General features: G+C 44.6%; 1 protein-coding gene across 2 annotated transcripts in view; it reads right to left on the bottom strand.

Moving 5' to 3' along the window:
• The window catches only part of CACNA1B (calcium voltage-gated channel subunit alpha1 B), a 299,175-nt gene that overhangs the window by 72,596 nt on the left and 206,315 nt on the right, over positions 1-20,264 (bottom strand). For both annotated transcript variants that reach the window (XM_068656842.1, XM_068656844.1), the window contains 3 exons: positions 17,990-18,096; positions 10,784-10,846; positions 1,011-1,832 (listed from right to left, as the gene is read on the bottom strand). In XM_068656842.1, coding sequence (XP_068512943.1) covers positions 1,011-1,832; positions 10,784-10,846; positions 17,990-18,096 — 992 coding nt within the window. The remainder of the gene's footprint in view (positions 1-1,010; positions 1,833-10,783; positions 10,847-17,989; positions 18,097-20,264) is intronic.

The raw sequence follows: 20,264 nt of genomic DNA, 5'->3' as shown, positions 1-20,264 counted from the left end.
TTTATTCTATTTAATGAGACTTGGGACCGAGGTTCCTGGGTACGGACCACATGGCACTTGCATATAGCAGTGTCATTAGCTCTCCAGCGTCAGCTGCTTTCTGAATGAAGTCTGACATTCTGCCGCTTAAATGTTCTCCCGAGGCCTTATTTAAATTTGGTGACTCTCTTTTCCAATCCTGAACCACTTTGTAATGTTGTTGCAAATGGCTTCTGCAGCTATTCCTCTGCAGCAGCAGCGATATTTCAGTGAGGAGGAAAGTGAGCTTGGGCACATGATCAAACTAAACAGTATGCAAAGTGTTTTGATATCCATCTGAAAGGAAGATAATATAGACAGGAAAATGATTATCTCAACGCCACTCACAGCTCTACATGGTGACATGAACTCTATTCTAAGGAATCCCAGTGAAATTTCTTCTCCATCAGATTAATAAAGCTGAAAAGGCAATCTATCCTCCTTTATTAACTACGCTAAATGCTTCACCAGTACGAGTTTTCTCACTTGACTTACGTAAGAATTAAGCAGACTGGGATACATCATTGTTCTTAATGGAAGAAGCTGCTTCCCTCACGGCCAAGTGCTGTAACAACTGGTGATGCAGCCCAAAGGCTCAGCATTAGAAAAGAGAAAGCCTAAAAGACTCTAGGACAGACTGGATTCCATATAAAAGTATGCCACTCAGAAACACCAGGTTCCTTCAGAGGCTGTGAAATTCTCTGCCTTGTGCAGACTACTTGTCCCAGTGTGTCTGTTGGTTTTGAGATCAAGGATAATTTCCTGCCTTAACCCTGAGCCACTCTGTGGGCCAACATGGATCAGAATCATCCTTGGGAGCCTCTTTTGTTACTGATTTAAGCAAAATGAAACTGCAGGTTACAGCAGTAACCAGCATAAGTTCAAGAACAGCAGGGAATGCCGCGGGGAGGGGAATAACCTGATTTCTGAAAGGCATTTGGGTTCTCACAGCCCCCGAGCTGCCACAGGGACGTGTCTGACTGCTCACTTACTTGGGCTGGTGATTCCGGTGCTCCTTCTCTCCAGCCTCCCCCTCCTTCTCCCCATTCTCCTTCTCCACCGAATCGTACGTCGACAGCGCCCTGTTCCTGAACCTGTGACGTCTGTGAGGCTCTTCTCCGTTCTCGCCCTTGGAACAGGGCTCTCCTTCCCGGTTCCCAGACCTCGACCCTCCCCGGTGTCGGGAACGCCGCTCGCCCCGGGCCCCGTTGATCGTCCCGTTGCCTTCCTTGCCCTGCCTTTCAGCAGAGTGCCGGTGAGTCCGATGCCTGCGGTGCTCCTTCTCGGCACCTTCCTCCACCGACCCTCGGCGGTGGTGCCTCTTTCCCCCTTCCTGGCCCCTGGTGCGGTCACTTTTCCCTTCCTTGCTGCACCCTTCCACCTCCTTGCTGCGGCTCCTGTGCTGCCGGTGCCTCTCCTCCTTACTGTTGGTGCCGGACTCCCCGTTCTCCTCCTTGGTCACATCGCACTTCTCTTGCTCTCCCAGTTTGTCCTTATCCCGATGCCGGTGATGCTTTCGTGGAGCTTCTGCTCCATCGGCAGAGCTGACCTTGCTCTGCTCCACCTCCTGCACGTCCCCGGGGCTCAGCTTGCTGATGTTGTTCCTCCCTTCGCCCCTCGGCTCCACCACCAGCGGCCGGTCCAAATGCGTCTTCATGTCGGGACGGATGTGGAGGGTGGTGGCGTAACGCACCCGCTCCTCGGGATCCAGCTCGTTGTACAACGCCTCGCAGCTGGCTCGGAAATTGTGCATCCGGATCTGGCTGGTCCTCTGCTCCCAGACCGACTTGGATTTGGAGGAGTTCTGCTGCTTGCTACGGAGGGGAGGAAGAGGGAAAGTTAGTATCAAACTTTGCACCAGTTCCCTAGAAATCAACCACCCCCCAAAACAATAAAAAAAATAAAAAAATAAAGGAAATTTTCAGCTGAGACAGGGTGTTAGAGGGTAGAGCCAAAGAAGTTATAGGAATGGAGAGAGAATGGCTGGCGGAGAATATGAGCAGGGAAAGCCAGCAGGATCATCCGTGTTAGTTTGCCCCCACACGCTTTAGGCACTATGAAACGGGCCCTCAGGAAAGGATCGTCTTGCTTTCTAAAAGGCAATGATCCCCCTTGAACACCTCAGGCATAGTTTGGAGGGTTAAAGTCAGTACTCACAGAAACTGTATCGCACAACCAGAGCTTTTAAATAGCCTGCAGGGCTTCCCCAAAAAATCACAGCACCTTTCTGTCCACCTGGAAACGTCTGGATGAGCAAATTAGTGTCCAACAAGTGACAGGAGGAGCAAGGGGAGATGAAACCTGCCCCTGAGGGCCCTACCACCAGCCCCTGCAGCCAGAGGTGCCCCTCTGCAGGCAGGACAGCCCCTGACAGAGCAGGGGACATTGCTCCAAACCCAGGGCATCCAGCCCAAGCATCACAGCAGTCTGGAAAAGTTCAAGTAAGGAAGGAAAACTGTTCTGCGTACCAGGGACTGGGGATCACACGTAGATGCAGACAATGCAAGCACCTTTATCTCCTGGAGAGACTTATCACTTTCCTTCTGTTACCCACTACAGTGAGAACACCCCCATTGTCAAGGCCTTCATGCTTTGATTTTTTTGGCACAGCACCCGGTTTCTGACCACCACACGTGAATGTGTCACGTACCCAGCCACTGCAGGAAGAGAAGCCTTTTCTCCTTTCCTCCTAAACATTGTAAATCAAATATCTGCAAATTCTGCTTTCCCATAAAATCAAAGTAAACCCCCTGGCTTCCATGGGGGGGGAGTTCTGGATTTAGCCTGGTTGAAGTTGGCACCTTTTTTCTTCCTTAATGAAATTACTTCTAACAAAAGAGAGGAAAATCATTTTCCTTCCACCGAGCTGCTCAGACATCTCCATTTGCTACGCATTACCCTGACCTGTGCATCCAGAGGGGCTGCACAGGGCTCACGAATCTCCTCTGCTCCACACACACCCCACAAGGCTGTGGAGATAGGGAGGCAGACGCAGCTTCCTTACGTACTTTGTGGGCTCCCCTGACAATAGCAGAAGGCAGCCTTTGCGTGCGTGCGTGCTGATTCAGAGTGTCAGGGTCTGTCGCCGTGCTCGGACCCCGGGGAGGCAGCATTCAGATGGGCTCACGGAGCACAGCGGGAGCTGTCGGAAAGGCTTTGCATCTCAGATGCTTTGCTGTTTTTTTTTTTTTCTTTTTTTTTTTTTCTTCTTCACTGAGGGTGCTGTTCCCCGGTTCTGCTAAAAGAGGTAAAAACCTACTTAAATGTTCACTGAAAATGGGATGAGGGCATCCAGGAATTGTGAAAGCACAGCTTAGCACTGAAACTACAAATCTAAGCCCCCCCCTGTTCCCAGGGGGTACATCCTGGATCAATTCTCCACCAGCTGAGTGCCCTGTTTACACCACAACAGAAGAATGGGTGACAAAAGTCACAACCGTAAATGCAAACAATATCATAAGGTGCTGGGGACACAGCACCCCACTCACCCAACTTCCCACATCATACAGAGGGAGGCTGCTCACAGGGGAGAGCACCCCCGGGCTGTCCCCAGCAACAGGAGATGAACAGCTGGCAGTAACCTGGTATTTTTGCTGGGATTCAGTCCTGTGAAAGGTCCAACCACTATCAGCCGTCAACAGATTTACCTGATTTTAAAGGGAATTAATGGGTAACATGCAAAGTCTCCTCTAGCTGCCCCAACCCTCTGTCCCATGCAAGGATTTCCCACGGGAAGAGGTGCTCTGCAGTCACAGCTCTGCACCATCAGCCAAGATCAGAGGTGGAGCTGCTTGGTGTGGGTGCCCCAGGATATCCCACATGTCCTCCAAAGTGGATGGGTGCCTTGCTCTGCTCCAGATCTAGCCGGGCCAGACCAATCTGGACTATGAAAACCTACAAAAGCTTCCTCTTTAACACAGAAGCCCAGGAAAAAAGGCAGCTTGGCTCTGAGCATGTGCACGTCCAAGCTCCCCAAGCATGGGCTGGGTGTTGCCACCAACCAAATTTGTTCTTTGGGGACATTTCTCACTTGAAAATGAGAGAACCTGGGGGTGAGGACAGGCTTCTGTTTTGCACCTTGAACATCCAGAGCGAGCTGCCAACACCGCAGTGATAACTAGGAACAACAAATTAAGTTAGAGTTGGGAAACCGCCTTTGTGCTGGCTGAGACCCTCAATTTCTTCCCAAATCAAGAGCACAATCTCCTGCTCCACATGCAGGCACCAGGCTGGGGTGGGATGCAAAGCTCCCAGCCTCCCTGCACAGACTCAAAGCAAAGCCAGGGGTCATCAGGCAGCTGTCCTGGACACTGCCCTTCCACCAGTGCCTGCACTGAGCCCAGTCTCTGAAATCAGGCTGGACATGAGAGAGGAGGTGCTCAGGACGGGGACTTGTGACCTTCCCTGCCACGAGTGGTGATGGGACTTCTGGACAAAGCCTATAAAATCCCTCCAAAATGCGCACACATCTGCAGCTTCAGAGATTTTCCGGCTTGTACTAAATTTTAGTTCTGAAAACCAGATGCTCACAGGAGATTTCAGAGCCTCTCTCTCAAGGGTTGGGTCATTTACCTACAAGTGCAGGAACGGTTTGCTCTGACACAAGATTTATCACTTCAGGGTAACTTTTTCATTGTGTTTCCTTTACCCTAAGAACACAAATCAGCCTTAAAAGCAAAGCTCTCTCTGGGGTGCTAAAGCTTCCATTGTACTTGGCTCACGGCTAGCTGACAGGTGAAGTTGCTGCTGGGTGCACACATCACTGAGAACCTGGAGCAACCGAGCAATGCACACGTTAACTAAGCCTATTTTGGTAAAACCACCGCCTTAAAATATACAGATATTTCAGATTTCTCAGCACATCTGGAAGTGAGATACATCCTTAACACTGACACAAGTAATGGAGGTGATTGCCAAAAGACTACGACACGCAGCCACCCACTGGCTTTGGTCACTAACAAGACAGAGAGCAGGAGGCTCAGAAGTAAGGACTGCATCCCGTCTTCTTGCTATATGAAAACTCCTTCTCCCACTCAAATTAAAACAAAAAAAAAAAGGAAAATGTATAAAGTGCAGTAAAATATCAATCAATTGGGAAAACGTGAGGCGTGCCTGTGAGCTCATTATTGCATTCATATGAGTCAAGAACATCAGGAGCAAGTGACAGCACGCATAAAGGCTGCTGTAGGAAATGGATGTAAAGGAGTGGAGCAGGCGGGGCCCTCTGGGGACCGTGTTCAGGGCTTTTCAGAGAGAAAGCGGCAGCAGCTGGAGGAAACGTGTCGCCTGCTTGTCCAATTACATTTATCTGACTCTTGCTTTCTACAAGTTCCCACAGCAACTGAATGTGGACACGTGTGACAGCTTCTCCTCTCCTGTTGCTCTGCTGTACATCTCCTCAGAGGAGAGCTTTTTAACTTATTTATGACACAACAGGAACGTCACCTTACAACAAAACCTGGTTACAACCGCCTGCCTGTGAGGATATGATGCCTATCACACAGCGCAAAGAACCGCAGAAGAGATGGAAACACAGAACTGGGGCAAAAAGATTTCCGCTGCTTCCTCCAGAGTTTGGTTCAGTAAATGATTAAATGCTGCATGAGCTGGGGCAGACACAAGCCACCTATGGTACAAAGCATGATGTGCCACAGCACGGCGTGACTTGTCTGTAAAATATCCCCCCCAAAAAAAAAAAAGACTCTGTGATAACAAATATTTCTTTCCACAAAAGACAACTATTTATGATTCCATCTCCTTATCCTAAATCCTGCTGTTTGCTTCTTAAAATTCTTCTGAATTCATTAAGAAAATGGCATTGATCATCTCTGATTTACCGGCACTGTGCAAAGCTTAATGTTAATCCACTTTCTTTACAACTTTTTTCATCCCTATTTTCTGCGTACAGAATATTTCAAACTGTATAAAGGGGTGCTGACAATGCACTCAGTTTTCAGGTCCTCTGGGCTTGTAATGTTGTAGTAGATACTTCTGCTAATATGCTTCTCTGAGAAGCTCCATTGTTTCTGTTTGGATTAAGCAGCCAGCAGTAAAATCCTGGGGCTAGAAAGAAAACCACGAAGTTCTTGTAGAATGAAATAGGATTCATATTAATGAATCAGTGACTAATATTGGCACAAATAAAAAATGCAGCCAGTAACTGTGTAGATCACTAAAGAAAGCAAAGCATATTTTTAAACATACTCTACTCTTAGGGTATTCCTTAATGATTAAAGATTTTGTTATCATAACCTTTTAAAAACACAGCCTTAGTTAATGGCACTTTGCTTCCCAGACCTACTGGTTTAATCAGCTACATGAATGCAATATTTAAAATTTTGCTTTAGTAAATAAAGAACGAAAACTGGCTATGAATGTACTAATTTTATGTTTAAAATACCTACATATTAGATTGTGGCTATGAAAGAATACATTCTGATTACAGATGAAAGGATTTTTTTTGTTAAAATATAGTTTAAAAAAATGTGATATAAAAACCCTTTCAGCTAAAAACTGTATTTTCTGTCCATAAATTTAGAGAATTTTCACCATGTTTCAATTTTCCACTTGGAAAATACAAATGAAGCATTTCAATCTGGGGTGGGCACATGTGAAGGAGAAGGTTTTCTCTCTGGTTTGATAAAACAATTTCCTTTCAGATGAAGTCACTGCTAGCATTTCAATTTGCTTTGCCCATGACCCTGGGAGTTGCTGCTTGGATGCTTTAGCATCTTTTCTTCTTTATGAGCCATATTTCCTGCCTGGGCTCTCTTGAGAAACGCACTGTGCTCTCCCACTGAGCTGCTGGGGCAGTGTGCATCGCAGAAACACCATTACCAAGGATGAACATGGAAAACACTGTCCAGTCCCTCCCTGTATTACTCTTGAATTTGATTTCTCTTTGTATATATTAGATTTTCTGATATTTCAGTTTCTCAGAAAGAAACTATCTTCTTTCATAAAGTTTCTTCTTAAGTTCTTTGGCTAGAAAAACTAAATTTTGAATATGACCTAGATTTAATATAATACTGGCCACATATCACACCCTCATATTCAGAAACTTGCTGGTGAAACTTAAAATGCCTTTCAAACTCTTATAGACATAACTTCCTAGATCAAGAAACTTCACTAAATTCAACATTTTGATACATATATATTTTTTATTTTATTATTTTTTAATATTATCACCCTCAGACAGAATTTCTCCTTCCTTTACCTGCTCTTTTAGACAATTCCGAGAACTGTGACTGCAGGCTGGCTTCACCCCATCCCCTGGGAGGAGCTCCTTTGGTAGCAGCTCAAGTCTGGGCCAGAGAAAGGCTTCCCTCCTCCAGCCCTGCAGAATCTGCCACCACAGGTGAACGTCTGAGAGAGGATTTCCTAAAAACTCACTAAGTAAGGAGTCAGCTGAAAAGCATTAAGACAGCTGAGACCACTGAGAAAAATTTGCTAAGCCACAAATAAGCTGCTGATGCCCCTGCTGACCACAGGTAATTGGTCCCAGCAGGAGGAAAAATCTGGGACGCTGGAGGAGGACCAAGCCTGGTGCCACTGCAGCATCAAGCCCTTCAGCTGATGCCTTCAGCCAGAATAGAGGCAGAAAGTTTCCAAAATGCATCTGAACAAAAGTTTGGAAAGCTCTGCTGTTTCATTACCACTCCCATGGGGTGTCCATGGCCATGATTTCCTCCGAGCAGTAGAAATTATCTGCTGCTGCTTAGTATTTGACAGCTGCTGTGTCGCCTGTTTTCATACAGCTCTGCAGTGATGCAGAGTTCATCCAAGCTTCCCGGTGTTAACGTAGCAAAAGTTTTGCTGCTTTCAGCTTAATGTTTTCCTAAGGACAGAAGGATTTCACTCAACCATAGATCACCACCTGCATGGTGCTTCCTATCACCCTAACATGATGTTTTATATATGAATATATGCATAAATAGAATATATACGCATATATTTATACATATAACCTGGAATTAGCATCAGGAAGTGTCTCACCTTATGTTTTTTGTTTGTTTGGTTGGTTTTTGTTAAGAAACTAGCTTGGGCATTTTTCTTTTAGGTTCTTACCTATTTTTCTAAGGAAATTTCTAAATTATCAGAGAAAGAACATGGAAAAACAAACAAAGAAGAAACCAAACCCCCAAACCTCTATCTCAGAAGGGTTTTAAATAATCTTGGTTCTTTCAAAAGGCTGGATTTGCATATCCTGGTTCTCACTGATGTTAACGACACCACGACTTCTATGCCATTTGAGCTATGTAGAGGAGAAAAGGAACAGGAATTTTTTGCACCTTTTAAAGGCTTTTTTAAAATGACTAGACTACTGTTCAGCTTTCATCTGTTCACAGAAATTAGACCACTGTTCAATATAATTACAGCAATAGCACTCACAGTGGGCAGAAAAGAGTGGTATAAAGGCATCTTGGACTGATGCTGGCTTTCACCGGGGACAGGGAGACCACAGTACCTGCAGGTATCTGAGAGAAGTGGTTCCACTTTATTTATTTGAATTTAAAATGAAAAATACACTTCTAACCATGCCATTTATACTGAGTGTACGAGACCTTCAGATGCCTTTATCCTTCAGGGGGCTCTCGATGCTCTGTGATGGCTGGTACTTTTACATGTGGCACACTCTTATGGGGCCCAGTCATTTAATCAAAGTTAGGGTGTTTGCTGCAAAAATGCAAGGGAAATGCTGGGGATACCCACAGAAAAGAAAACACACACTCATCTGTCAAAACGATCCTGTTTTGCATAGGAAATTATAAATTATTGCCCAGACACTGCATACATATAGAAATGTTAAATACAATGCAAATTATATTTGCCTCTACACAACTGAAGAGAGGTAAAAAATGGTTTCACACATAGAGAAATATGGTTTAAGCTGCGGTGATTTTGTCAGTTTGTCTAGCACAGAAAAGTGCAGGCAAAATGAAAGCCTCTGTAAGCAGCATATATTGAAAAACCACCCTAACACAAGCCCAAATATACATTTTTTCAGTAAAAATTCATTCTCTTCAGAGAATGGATGTGAGTCATAAGAGCCAGAGATGCTTCTTTCTATTCTGCACTGTCTCTATTGCTGGTGGGGAGTTAGCAACAGACCTCAATGGCAAACACAGCTGAACACAGGCAAATCCTCCTGCTAAGTGGATTTTAGTTCCCGCAGTTTGATTTTATCTTTTTTAATGGAAGCTCCGGAAGTTTGGAAAAGGAGCCAAACCCTTTGTTCTTTCTGATTTTATTCTTAACTGTGCGAATGTGGCCTCAGATGGGTTTGGTGCAACTTCTGCTGGCGCGCACTCAAGTGCCAAGAGGTGAGGCACTGGGCAGCATCTCTCCAGCATCACCACCTTTAACCATGCACTCCATTGCCCTCCTTCCCCTTCACCCTGACAAGTGCAAGGCAGGATGAGACCCCCAAAGGGCAGCCAAGTGCTCCCTGCACCTTTGTGCCTGCCCAGAGTCCCAGCAACCAGGCACTGCATTGGATGAAATGAGCCAAAAGCTTCCCTAGTGTCGTCTGCTCCCCAGTTTTGCGCTGTCCCAGTCCTGTGAGATCTCAGATGGGTGCGTTTGCCCCATCAGAGCCCTTAGCACAGGCACCTGCTTTTGCCGGACGCAAAAGTGGTCAGAGAAACTAAATCCACACACTGCAGTAACCCAAGTGTCCATCAGTGGACCACCAAAACACCCAGGGCTGCAGGAAACAAGGAAAATATTAGGAAGCTGGTGGAAAACTTCCTCTGCTTCACCGTGCCTTTGGTACGCTGAATCCTGCCATGGTGCACATAAGGACAAACCCACGAGCGTTCGAATTGCACTTACTTGTCTCTCCAAAAGCATTAAAGAAGAAAGACAACGTCAGATGGTAACAGTATAACTCAAAGCAACGACGCTAAGATGGGTGGATGACAAGCTGGTGACAAGTTTTGTTGTATTAGTCGGCGGGGAACGATGGTTATTTTCTACAAACCTGCATCGGTGTCAAAGCGCACCCTTGATTCACAGCAAAGCCAGCAAGATTTGGTTGTTAGGAGGTGCGTGAAGTGAATGGAAGATCTACCACTGTGTTTGCTCAACCACGGGTACATAGGAGCTTGCTGAGTGCCCCATTTTTGCCATATCTGTAGCATTAAGCACCAGCTCAGGAAGGTTAGAGAGCACAGGTGTAACTCATGCTCTAAGTTTCCCAAGGATATTTATGCAGAGTTTTCCAATTTGGTCTCACTCGGGCCCTAATTCCAGAAGTTTCTCCTCAATCTTTCATTTAAGGAGAACACTCATGGTGGGTACCCATTCTCCTATTGAACCCTAAGCGCAAACACTGGTGGAACATCAAAGCCATCAGCCCAGTGCATAATAAACACAGAGGACAAAAATACAAGTGAGAACAAGACGAACCATCAAATGAGGGCAGAGGGGAGAAGAGGGAAGATAATTAAGGAAGGAACAAAGGTGAATAATTAAGGGGATGGGAAGAAAACAAAGGGAGGAGGAAGGAAAAATCACAGTCAATGTACAAAACACTACAGAGTTGCTCACGATCAAATCACAAGCATTATATGGCAATGTTGCACACCTTCCAGTCCTTCCACTGTATGTTGGTCTGGAGGCTTTCCACAATGATGGGAATGATTTTTGGAAAAAACAAGGGGGCAGTGAAGGCATCGGGAGAGGGGGAAATAGGGAGGTTTATAAATATAGAGATATATATGATAAATCCATTTACTGAATATCGTAACAGAGAGCAACTCACGGTGAATTTACGCTGGAGACTGACGAGCTGCGAGATACAGTACCTCGAGTTTGCTTTACAAAACTGCACATGCAAAAACAAAACAAACAAAGAAAACAAAAAGTGAGAAAAAAAAAAAAAGAGAAGAGAAACTATAAGAGACATCGGGAGGAGACTCATACAGGCTGTGTCCTATCGAATGCAGACTGCAGCGTGCATCTTGGTAGGAGACCAGGCAAGCTTCAGAAAGTGTGGAAGCCACAGACACACCACCTTCTAGTCGACAGGGAAACAACCAAAGAATCAAAATGGAACCAAAAGGGAAAAAAATTAAAAGGTAAACCAAAAGCCACACGATGATATTAGGACTTTATGCCTCCATATGCTATACTCACAAAATCAAAGTCCTCCGCAGAAGTCATCTTTAGGACCTCGGGGTAGAGGTCTTTGTAGAAACAGATGGTGATTGCTTTTACAGCTGTGCTGCAAATCATTACTTCCAAGTGGGAGCGGGATGCAAGATTGCTATTTCCCCCTCGGGCACCATGAGATGAGAGGAGGAAGCCTGAGAGCAGCGAAGAGCAGAGGCCGGAGGGAGGACCCTGGGCCATGCCTGGAGAACCAAAATCCAGCTGAGCCCCAGCAGCTGGTGCCAGGCTGCTTCAGCTTGGTCCTTGCGCCACGTGGGCTCTCCAGGGGCACCTACCTCTCTCCTCTGGCACAGGGATGTGTCTGAGCTCAAACCATCCGAATATGGCTCACCGCGTCTAAAAACCTATGTCTGCTGCAGCTTAGGCAAAGGATTACATGTTATTTAAAGGACCTTGTTTCAACTCACGTGTAATTTTGTAGATTCTCCTCCATTCAGTGTGCGTTTGTATAAATGTCATTACATATGGGGGGTTCTGAATATGGAAATAGCCAAATTACACAGAAAACAAAAAGTTTATTCTTCCTCTGGCAGGGAATCTACACAAAATATCTTGATAGATCTTGGCTTGAGGCACTAACGTTTCACAGTTATAAACAATAATTTTTATAAATCTACATCATCTGAAGAACCCTCTCTGATGACAGAAAACAAAATCCCTTCACCTCCTGAATTTGCCTTTTCAGTTGCAGCAGTTTTTCCTGCTTCCCTGAGAGCTTCAATCTGTTAACAATCAGTGCTATCAAGCCAGAAGGTCCAATTAAAATCTAATGTTCTTTGGATATCATATGAGTAGAATTTTAAATACACATTTCCTTAAAATTACCAGAATCTCCTGAACAGAAATGTTGGCCCATGTGAAGTATATAACACAACCACCCAAAGGCCAAGAAAACTGCAACAAATATAAGTAGCATTATGAAAAGCGTTTATAAAAGTTTCACTTGGAGCAAAGAATTGGCTGTGCAGCCAGGTAAGGCACTCTGCCCCAAATTCCCTATTTCTACATTTGCACCTTGCCAAAGAAAAGGGGAGCAGGAATCAAAGGGGGGTTGCATGCTCTGCCAGTTTGCCAGGAAATTTGTTCCCAGGTTGTTCAGGCTGGGGACCCCTTTACTTCTTGGCTGGACGACAAAGTCCCAGGATGGCAACTGAACCCTGCAGAGAGCAAGCCCCTGCCTGCACAAATGCCTGAAGCACAGGTAAAGGATTTCTTGGGCAAAACAGGTGGAAAACTCATGATGGAGGAGAATGTACCGGGCTGCCTTAATTTACCTGGGGGTCAGCACTGACATTGTGTAGTACCTGTGGAAATGTTGCTTTTAATTGCTAAAAAGATGCTCTCAATATCCCTTGGCAGAAGACTTGAATGAATTTTTGCATTTATCCCTGCCTCATTTGGTGCAGTGCAGGATGGAGGCCATGCTGTGGTCCTGCCAAACATCCTTGTAACTTGGCCAGGCAACGTTATGCAAGTCCTGCAGCACTCCAGGTTCACTTCTTCGCTCTTGTTCCTGGAGCTGGTTTTTTTTTTCTGAAACTGTGACCAACTACATTTTCACTGGAACTGCGGAGAGGAAAGCTGGGAAGCCAAGACAGCCTCCTTTTCTGAATCAAAACGACAGAAGTACTTGAGCTTTGCTCCGTGCTACTTACCATCCAAGAGGGACACAGAACAAGAGAGCGTCTTTCTGTGTAGCTGTTTGAGTCACCGTTACACCAACAGCAAGGGCAAAAAGGTAAGCTAACGGGAAGAACCACAGTACCTCACACATCAACACACATCAGGGGGGAGGAAAAAGGGAAGAAGTCACAAGCCAGCAAGAGAAAAAGAACACCTCTGCTAGTCTACGCACCATCGAGCACGGGACGTTTCATGGGCTGGGTGTTCAGGCATACTTCTTGCTGGGTTCTGTTGGGTACCGGCAGCCCAACAGGGATTTTGAAACAGAGCACAGTATTCCCAAGACAAAAGGAAAACATGGAGTCTCTGAGATGGAAAATGTCCTAAAGAAACAAAGCAACCCCCCCTCCCTTCATCCCCAGACCTGTACAAAAGGGACAGACACCTCGGAGAAGTCACTGAAATGATGTGCCACCTCTCTTTGCTCTCAGCAGTTTTCTAAGGAGTAGTCAACTCGCTCGTTACCAGGCAGCATCTACCTGTAGGCACACAATTAAGATGCCAACTGCTTGGAACAACCACGTGAGGGACCAGCAGAAACCAGTCACAGCCTGGAGAGAGGAAGAGGTCTTTCGGGGTTGGAACGCTGTGCTGAGAAGCATGTCAAGCTTTGAAAAATGGTAGTGGTCAGTCCCATAGACAGTGTTTAGCTCTGGTGCCCAAGTTTCATGAAGTGCCTCTGCTACTTCCTACTAAGTTTCATCCATCGCATCTGGGAAATTTTTCTCCCATACAGAACTCAGCCCCTATACCTAATGCTTGAATTGTTTCCTTGGGTCTGGCTACCACTATAACACATTGCCATGTAGAATTAAAAACAAACCTAAGTAAATAAATGCTAGAAGTTCCACTCAGCATGACTGGGATGTGACTACTTAACAGGTTCCTACAAATTTAGCATTTGCATGCTGTTATGATTGCTTTTTTAAGACTCTTCCCAAGAAAAGGTGAAGGCAGGCCACTGGAAAATACACAGGAATAAACAAATTCAGAGGCTGTTTTAGCCACCAGCTCAGAATCCCTGGAGCAGCCGTGGGGAGGACGTGTGCTTTGGTGCTCATTGACTCTCCGACTGGTCTGCTGGCCCGCGCGGAGCACCCATGCCGTGTGTGTGCAGCGCAGCCCCTTTTGTACGGGACATTGGTGCAGCTCTGGCCGGAATAGAAAAGGCAGAGGAGGTATCCAAATGCAGGGAGTTCAGGCTTTGGGTTGGCAAAGAGGCACGTTCATCTATATGATGTAAAACTGTTTGCACTGGGGTCTTCGTGCTGGCCATAGAAATAAGCCTGGCAGCTCTCCCTTCCACTGGCACCTATCCAGTGGGGACCTTGAGGTGCTTTGCACATTCAGCACCTCAGTTGTTGCCCCATTTCCCCCCCTGCTCCGTTCTCACCACCAAGGAAGCTGCACCAATGGCTTGCTCTAAAGACCCGTCGGTCAGTACAGCGGCTCAGTTCGAGAGGCTGAGTGGTTTCGATGTTGTACAAAACAGAGGGTCTTAAAGACAATGCTGGGCAAACTGGACAAACCCAGAAACTCACCTCCAGAAACAACAAAGCAAGGAAAATGCTAAACAGAAAACAAAAATCACAAAAATAAGAATGAAACAATGGGCTAAAATTAAAATGCAGTAACTTATGTTAAACAAATACTCTGTTTTAAACCAAACATTGCAACAATGACAAAAACAATGTACCATCCTAGTTTTTTCATCCTGAAAATCCACAAAACAAAAAAGCCCATTCAGGATAGAGTTCACCAGGTGAAGAAAAAAAAGGTCAGAAAAATCCATTCCTGCAATTCCCTTTGGTGGAGCCAGGAGCAAGTCATTGAAATCCTGGGAGAGCAAAGAAGTAGGAGCAATAAAACAAGTGCACGTAGAATATTGTAATAAAGCACCCTGAGTCAGCTGCAAGATAGATACCTGGATGCTACTGTAATAATGAATAGATTATTAAGCAGATCCCCATGACACAGCAGCACTTCACTATCTATCAACCATCAAACACACATAGAGGTAAAGGGACCATCTCAGACCCTCCAAGCAGGCTGACAGACTGAATCAGCAACCAGGTTCATGAGCCTATGAAATTATATTTTGTAACCGATGCAATAAATTGAACATTTCCCAGAGCTGAACTGTTGAGAGGCTCGAATGGCAGAGGAGAGCAGATAAATCAGTGCAGATAAACTGCAGGGTCATGAGAATGCAAATGGGGGGTGCACGCTGTTTTTGCACAAGGAAAAATGCCAGGGGTAGAGAAGCAGATACAAGGCTACAGAGTATGCAATGGCCTGCAAGGAGGCGTAGAGGAAGGTGTACTCTCACAGTCCTTGATATGGGACTGACAAAGTAAAGAAGCAAAACAGCAAGCACAGCACCTCACCAGTGAAACAGCAGAATGACCACTAGGGCTTCTTACCAGCCTGAGCTTGTCACCTCTGTGGGAGGTGGACAAGCACGCCAGGAACGTGAATATCACGCCTGAGGAAATGCAAGTCACGGTGCCCTCTGCTTCAACACCTGAGAGACCTGGTTTTATTGATGAGGCAGAGAAAATGTTGATGTTCTCAGAACACTAACCCATGCTATAGATGCCTGTTGCTGTAGAAAATCCCTTTCCTATGTTTTGAAAATAAAATTGAGTCAGAAATCCAACCCAATATTCCTTAGGACAAACTGATGGGGTAGACCCACAGACAGGACTGCAGCAGGACCTTGGTAGCTCAGTCCCATTTTTTCCCTGCTCCTGCTCACCAGCTCTGCAGGCATTTGCTTTTGGCAGTGTTATTTCCATAAGCCAAGAATCCTGTTTCCAGGACCTTTTCATTCTCAGCAGTGCTGAGCCACTTGCTGTACCTCACGCATATGCCCTGATGGGATCCCATCAGCATGTTCATGCCACATCACATCAGAGCTTGATCCAACACGTCTTGCCATCAACATGGCATCTGCTCCACTGCCTGCACCGCTCTGTAGCTTAAGACCATAAGAAATGAAGTAAAGGGGTACATCTGGATGTCAATCATGGGTCCCTATCATCAGCCCTACTGTGCTACGTAACGGTATCTCAGGGATCAGTGCTGTAAACCCAAAATCTATAGCTGCTAAGCCCCTTTTGGAGTTCTCACTATGGGTGAATTTCTATACTAAACATGACTTTGGCACGCACTCATTAAACATCTTTTGGATCATCAGCTAACAATCCATCCATTCATCTATTAATCTCTTGCAAAATACCTCACTTCTCCCTTGCCTTCTCCTGTAGGTCATTACTCATTTGGTCATCACCCTATTAACCTTATACTTTTTTCATATTTTTTTTCCAAAATAAAATAAAATAAAGTCCTGCACGTGTTGCAAGTGGCTATGTAAGCACCTCGCTGGCACTACAGCAGAGGGGACTGGAAGCCAGGTGACAGTGGTACATCGATGGCCTCCCATGCAGCATTCCTGATGTTTGGTTAGTAGATGTGGAAGCAACTGGTTGCACTTCTAAAAGTGTTCCCTTGTAAGCCTGATTACCTGCCTGCAGACATGGCAGGTGGGTTCTGGGTAGATACAATTTGAGGCAAAAGAAGCAGAAATCTACAATTTTGTACTTACTTTCAATTTTGGTCACAAAATTGGCCCTGTGACATTGAAAACCAGGTGAAAGCCTGGTGAAGAATCACGGAATAAAGGTTATTTTATGTAACTGACAATGTGGTATGAAATCTTAGCTCTGTTAAAGCACTTTGGTTTCTAAGAAATTCTCACGTGCACCATGCTTTTGATTAAAAAGAGAAGAAATAGAAGACAAATAGAAGAAAATAAGTGTTATCATCTTGTGTTATAAAATAACAGTTCCAGGAAATTCAACAAAAAAAACAAGAGCAAGTATCCTCATATGACTTCCCGTCAAGACTGGACATCATTGTAAGAAAAGGATTATATTTAAAGCCAACAAATAGACATGGCATAAATAGGAGATGATTATAGCAGTAATTGCAAAATAAAATGGTAAGAAGAATAAAATAGTCAAATTAACAATATTCTTTCCCTTCGTATATAATGAGCTGGCTCCATTTGGCCTATTGTCTGGGCTGAAGTGGATTAAACTTCCCCTAAAAAGGTCTCATGGGGATCTTTCTTCATTCCAGATCCTTCGGAAAAAAAATGCACAGGAAATTCATTTTTCTGTGCATCAGCTTCCCTAGACCTAGGCAGTCTCCCCTCCAAAAAGGCATTAGAAAATACCAGCAACATTCAGCAAAACACAGGACCAAATTTTTAATGTTGCTTGTCCTGATGCCAATTCCAGAAGAGTTAAATGAACCCCTAACAAGAAACCAGTAAATCCACCCAAGGCAGGCACATCTCAAACACAGGGCCATGCAGGCAGAATTCTGCTCTGACCTACAAATAAAAGTTTCGCTTCAGTTTAGATCAGTATATGTGAAAAAGTTGGCCCCAAAGGAATATTTTCTAAGGATTCTTCCAAAACAGTATCACAGAATCTGTGCATGCATCTACATCCACGTACTAAGAAAAACCTGCATTTGAAAATGCAAATGTATATTTCTGCTATGAACCAGTGACTGTTCATGTATGTGACTTTATTCATTCCTGCAGTCTTTCAGGCAACAAAGAGAGAATATTCAAGCTCTTTTTTTTGTTCTTTTTTTCCCTTTCCTTTCTGATATTTTTGAGGATGCGTTTGCTCTTGAATCCTCTAAACAGAAATCATCAAACAGTATTTAACATAAAATATGCACACATACCTCTCAGAATTACAAATCCAAAGTGAAATGTTAACACTTCACCTGGTGAAATCTATCCTAGGACAGCTTAAAAAAAAAAGAACCAACTTCCTAAAATATGATTATTTACAGCAAGATGAAACATTACAAAGGAAAAAAAAAAAAACAAACAAACTAAAAGAAGTACTTCGATCCATGGTTAAGTGATCAGTGCTGAAGTATTCAGTCAACCTACAGCCCTGTCAACAACAGAGATGGCATAAAAAGGCTCACAGAGTACTATGGGATGGCTCCAGTTGAATAGACATATAGTGACACTGAAGAACAGAAACCACACGATTAAGGTCCCAAATAATAAAATAACGCTTACGCGGCTATGGAAATGTTAGCTGCCGACATGGGGCTGACTTCTGCTACTTCCTTGGCCTTTTGCAGGGCGAGCTTTTGGTTGGTGGCTTCCTCCATCTCCTCCTCATCCTGGTGCAGAAAATCAAGACAAATCAGAGCATGCATCACTTAATGACAATAACCACAGCTCCCCGAGACATGGGTGTTGTGTGACCATCACCGCTGTGCTGTGAGGACAGCAGATATTCATTAAAATAAGGCAGAATTTCGTAATTCCTTGCAAGGACCTCTGGGTATGGTTTTGCTGTCAGCAAAGAGATAAGAAACACAAGGTCTGCTCAAGTGCTTGGTGCATTTTTTGCTGGGAACACATCTCCCTCAGGAAGCTGTCTTACCTCTTTTGGGTCTCTTCTTATCCCGCAGTGGTCTGGCATAGCAGGGAGAGACCTGAGCAGAGGTGTGACATTTCTGGGGTAAAGGCAGCCCCCTTTATCCTAGACTTGCACATGTGAAAACACTCAAAAGCCTACGTCCTACTGAAGTGCATGAGACAGACTCCTAAAGCCTTCGTGACTTCTTGCCAAGGTGTCTTGTCTGAAACAATAATCCCAATAAACACCAAAGGATTTGACTGGCTCTGCTCACACTAGTTTTATCCCAAATATTTCCACTGATTCGAGTTGAATCACTGTGAACGTACAGGGTGAAAACAGAAAGGAGAAGACGTTGAAGCATAGCTGGTAGAGTCAAGTGCAGATCAGAAAGCTGGTCACGTTCATGCTTTCTGCATACCCCTCAGATCTCATGTTTGGACTTTTATTGGTATTGCAAGTTCCCTCAGAGTCGAACTGTGATTTATTTTCTCCTACGTGGTGTAATTACTAGAGAAATAACACTTAAAATCAGAGTGTAACTGTAGTTTCTTTAGCAATTGGATGAGGACAGAAGACAAAACAGGATCCCACTCAATTCCAATAGTCATATGGGTTAAACTTCCCTGGAGTTTTTCTAGCCAGTCAAATTAGATAGTAAAATTGGGGCAGGAGAAACACCAACACTGAGGGCAATGTCAGGACCATCGTTCAGGGTGCTGAACCACATGCCAAGACAAGAGCAGGCACAGGCTCCTCTGTCAAATGGCCTGGGTCTACATCTGCTCCTCAGAGGTAACTCTGTGAAACAGTTACATTTAAAAGAGATGTCTTACTGTCTGCATTCACTAACTTCAGAAAAGGAAAACACAGAGATTTACCCATACTGAATGCCATACGCATGATTCCTTGCTCTGACTTTGGTGTTATTTGCTTAAACTGAACTCATTTTGAAACTGTTTTCTTCTTCTCTTTAAAGAGGAAAGATAAATTATAGGAAATTTGTCAAAAAAAATCTGTTATCATTAAGATTTCATATTGTTAAAAATTTCCCCTTTCCAAACATAAGCAAATCTATTACAAAAAAAAAAAAAAAAACACCACCAACAAACAAACAAACAACAACAACAACAAAAACTTAGTGTAGCAAATAAAGAATGAGGCCACAAAAAAGCCTTGCTGAACCATTATACAAAGTCAGCAGTCAATATTTCTCAACAGCCAATTTCCAGTAAATTTATCAGCGGTTGGGATGCTACTGGAAATCTAGGGTATCTGAGGACATAAATCTTTCAAGAAATACATTCCCAATAAGGCATCTTTGGGGGGTTTTCTTTTCACTCAGCAGGTATCTTCAAGCTGTTCCTTCTCTTGAGGACTCGCCAGGGCTTTTAATTTTTCTTTCTGTGCACCTCAAGCACCGGTTGCAGATTTGAGCAGCTTTTTTAAAGTTCTAGCTTCTACTCCATTCTCCCCAGTGCATCCGAAATGCAATGAGAATATTCATTGTCATAAACGCAGCCATCCCTAACTCAGAACAAGCATGCTCTTTAGCAGATGACTGCTTAATAATATTTCTGCAGCTCCTTCCACCCAGAGATTTGCGATCCCTCTACAAATACTAATTAATTCTCTGCCTGGTACGTGCCCTGTGATGTCTCATGGGGGCAGAGGCTCATCCTGCTCTGCTTGAAGCTGGCAGGGGTGATGGTGCGCGACTGAGGCAAGTCTCTGAGCTGTGACGGTGACTTCAGTGCCACCTCTGGGAGCTCCATCATCACCGTCATGAATAAAGGCACTGCCTATAAGGACAACTCCCTCTTACGTTTCCTTTCCATTTTCTAGAGCTCTGAATCTTCACTGAAACCACAGTTTATCACATGGCAGAGCCTGTCTTCAGTGCTAACCGTAATTATGTGCATAGTT

The sequence above is a fragment of the Anas acuta genome, chromosome 20, assembly GCF_963932015.1.
Source record: "Anas acuta chromosome 20, bAnaAcu1.1, whole genome shotgun sequence".
NCBI lineage: Eukaryota > Metazoa > Chordata > Aves > Anseriformes > Anatidae > Anas > Anas acuta.
Note: the sequence above shows the minus strand (reverse complement) of the source record. Positions and strands in the feature narration are given on the sequence as shown.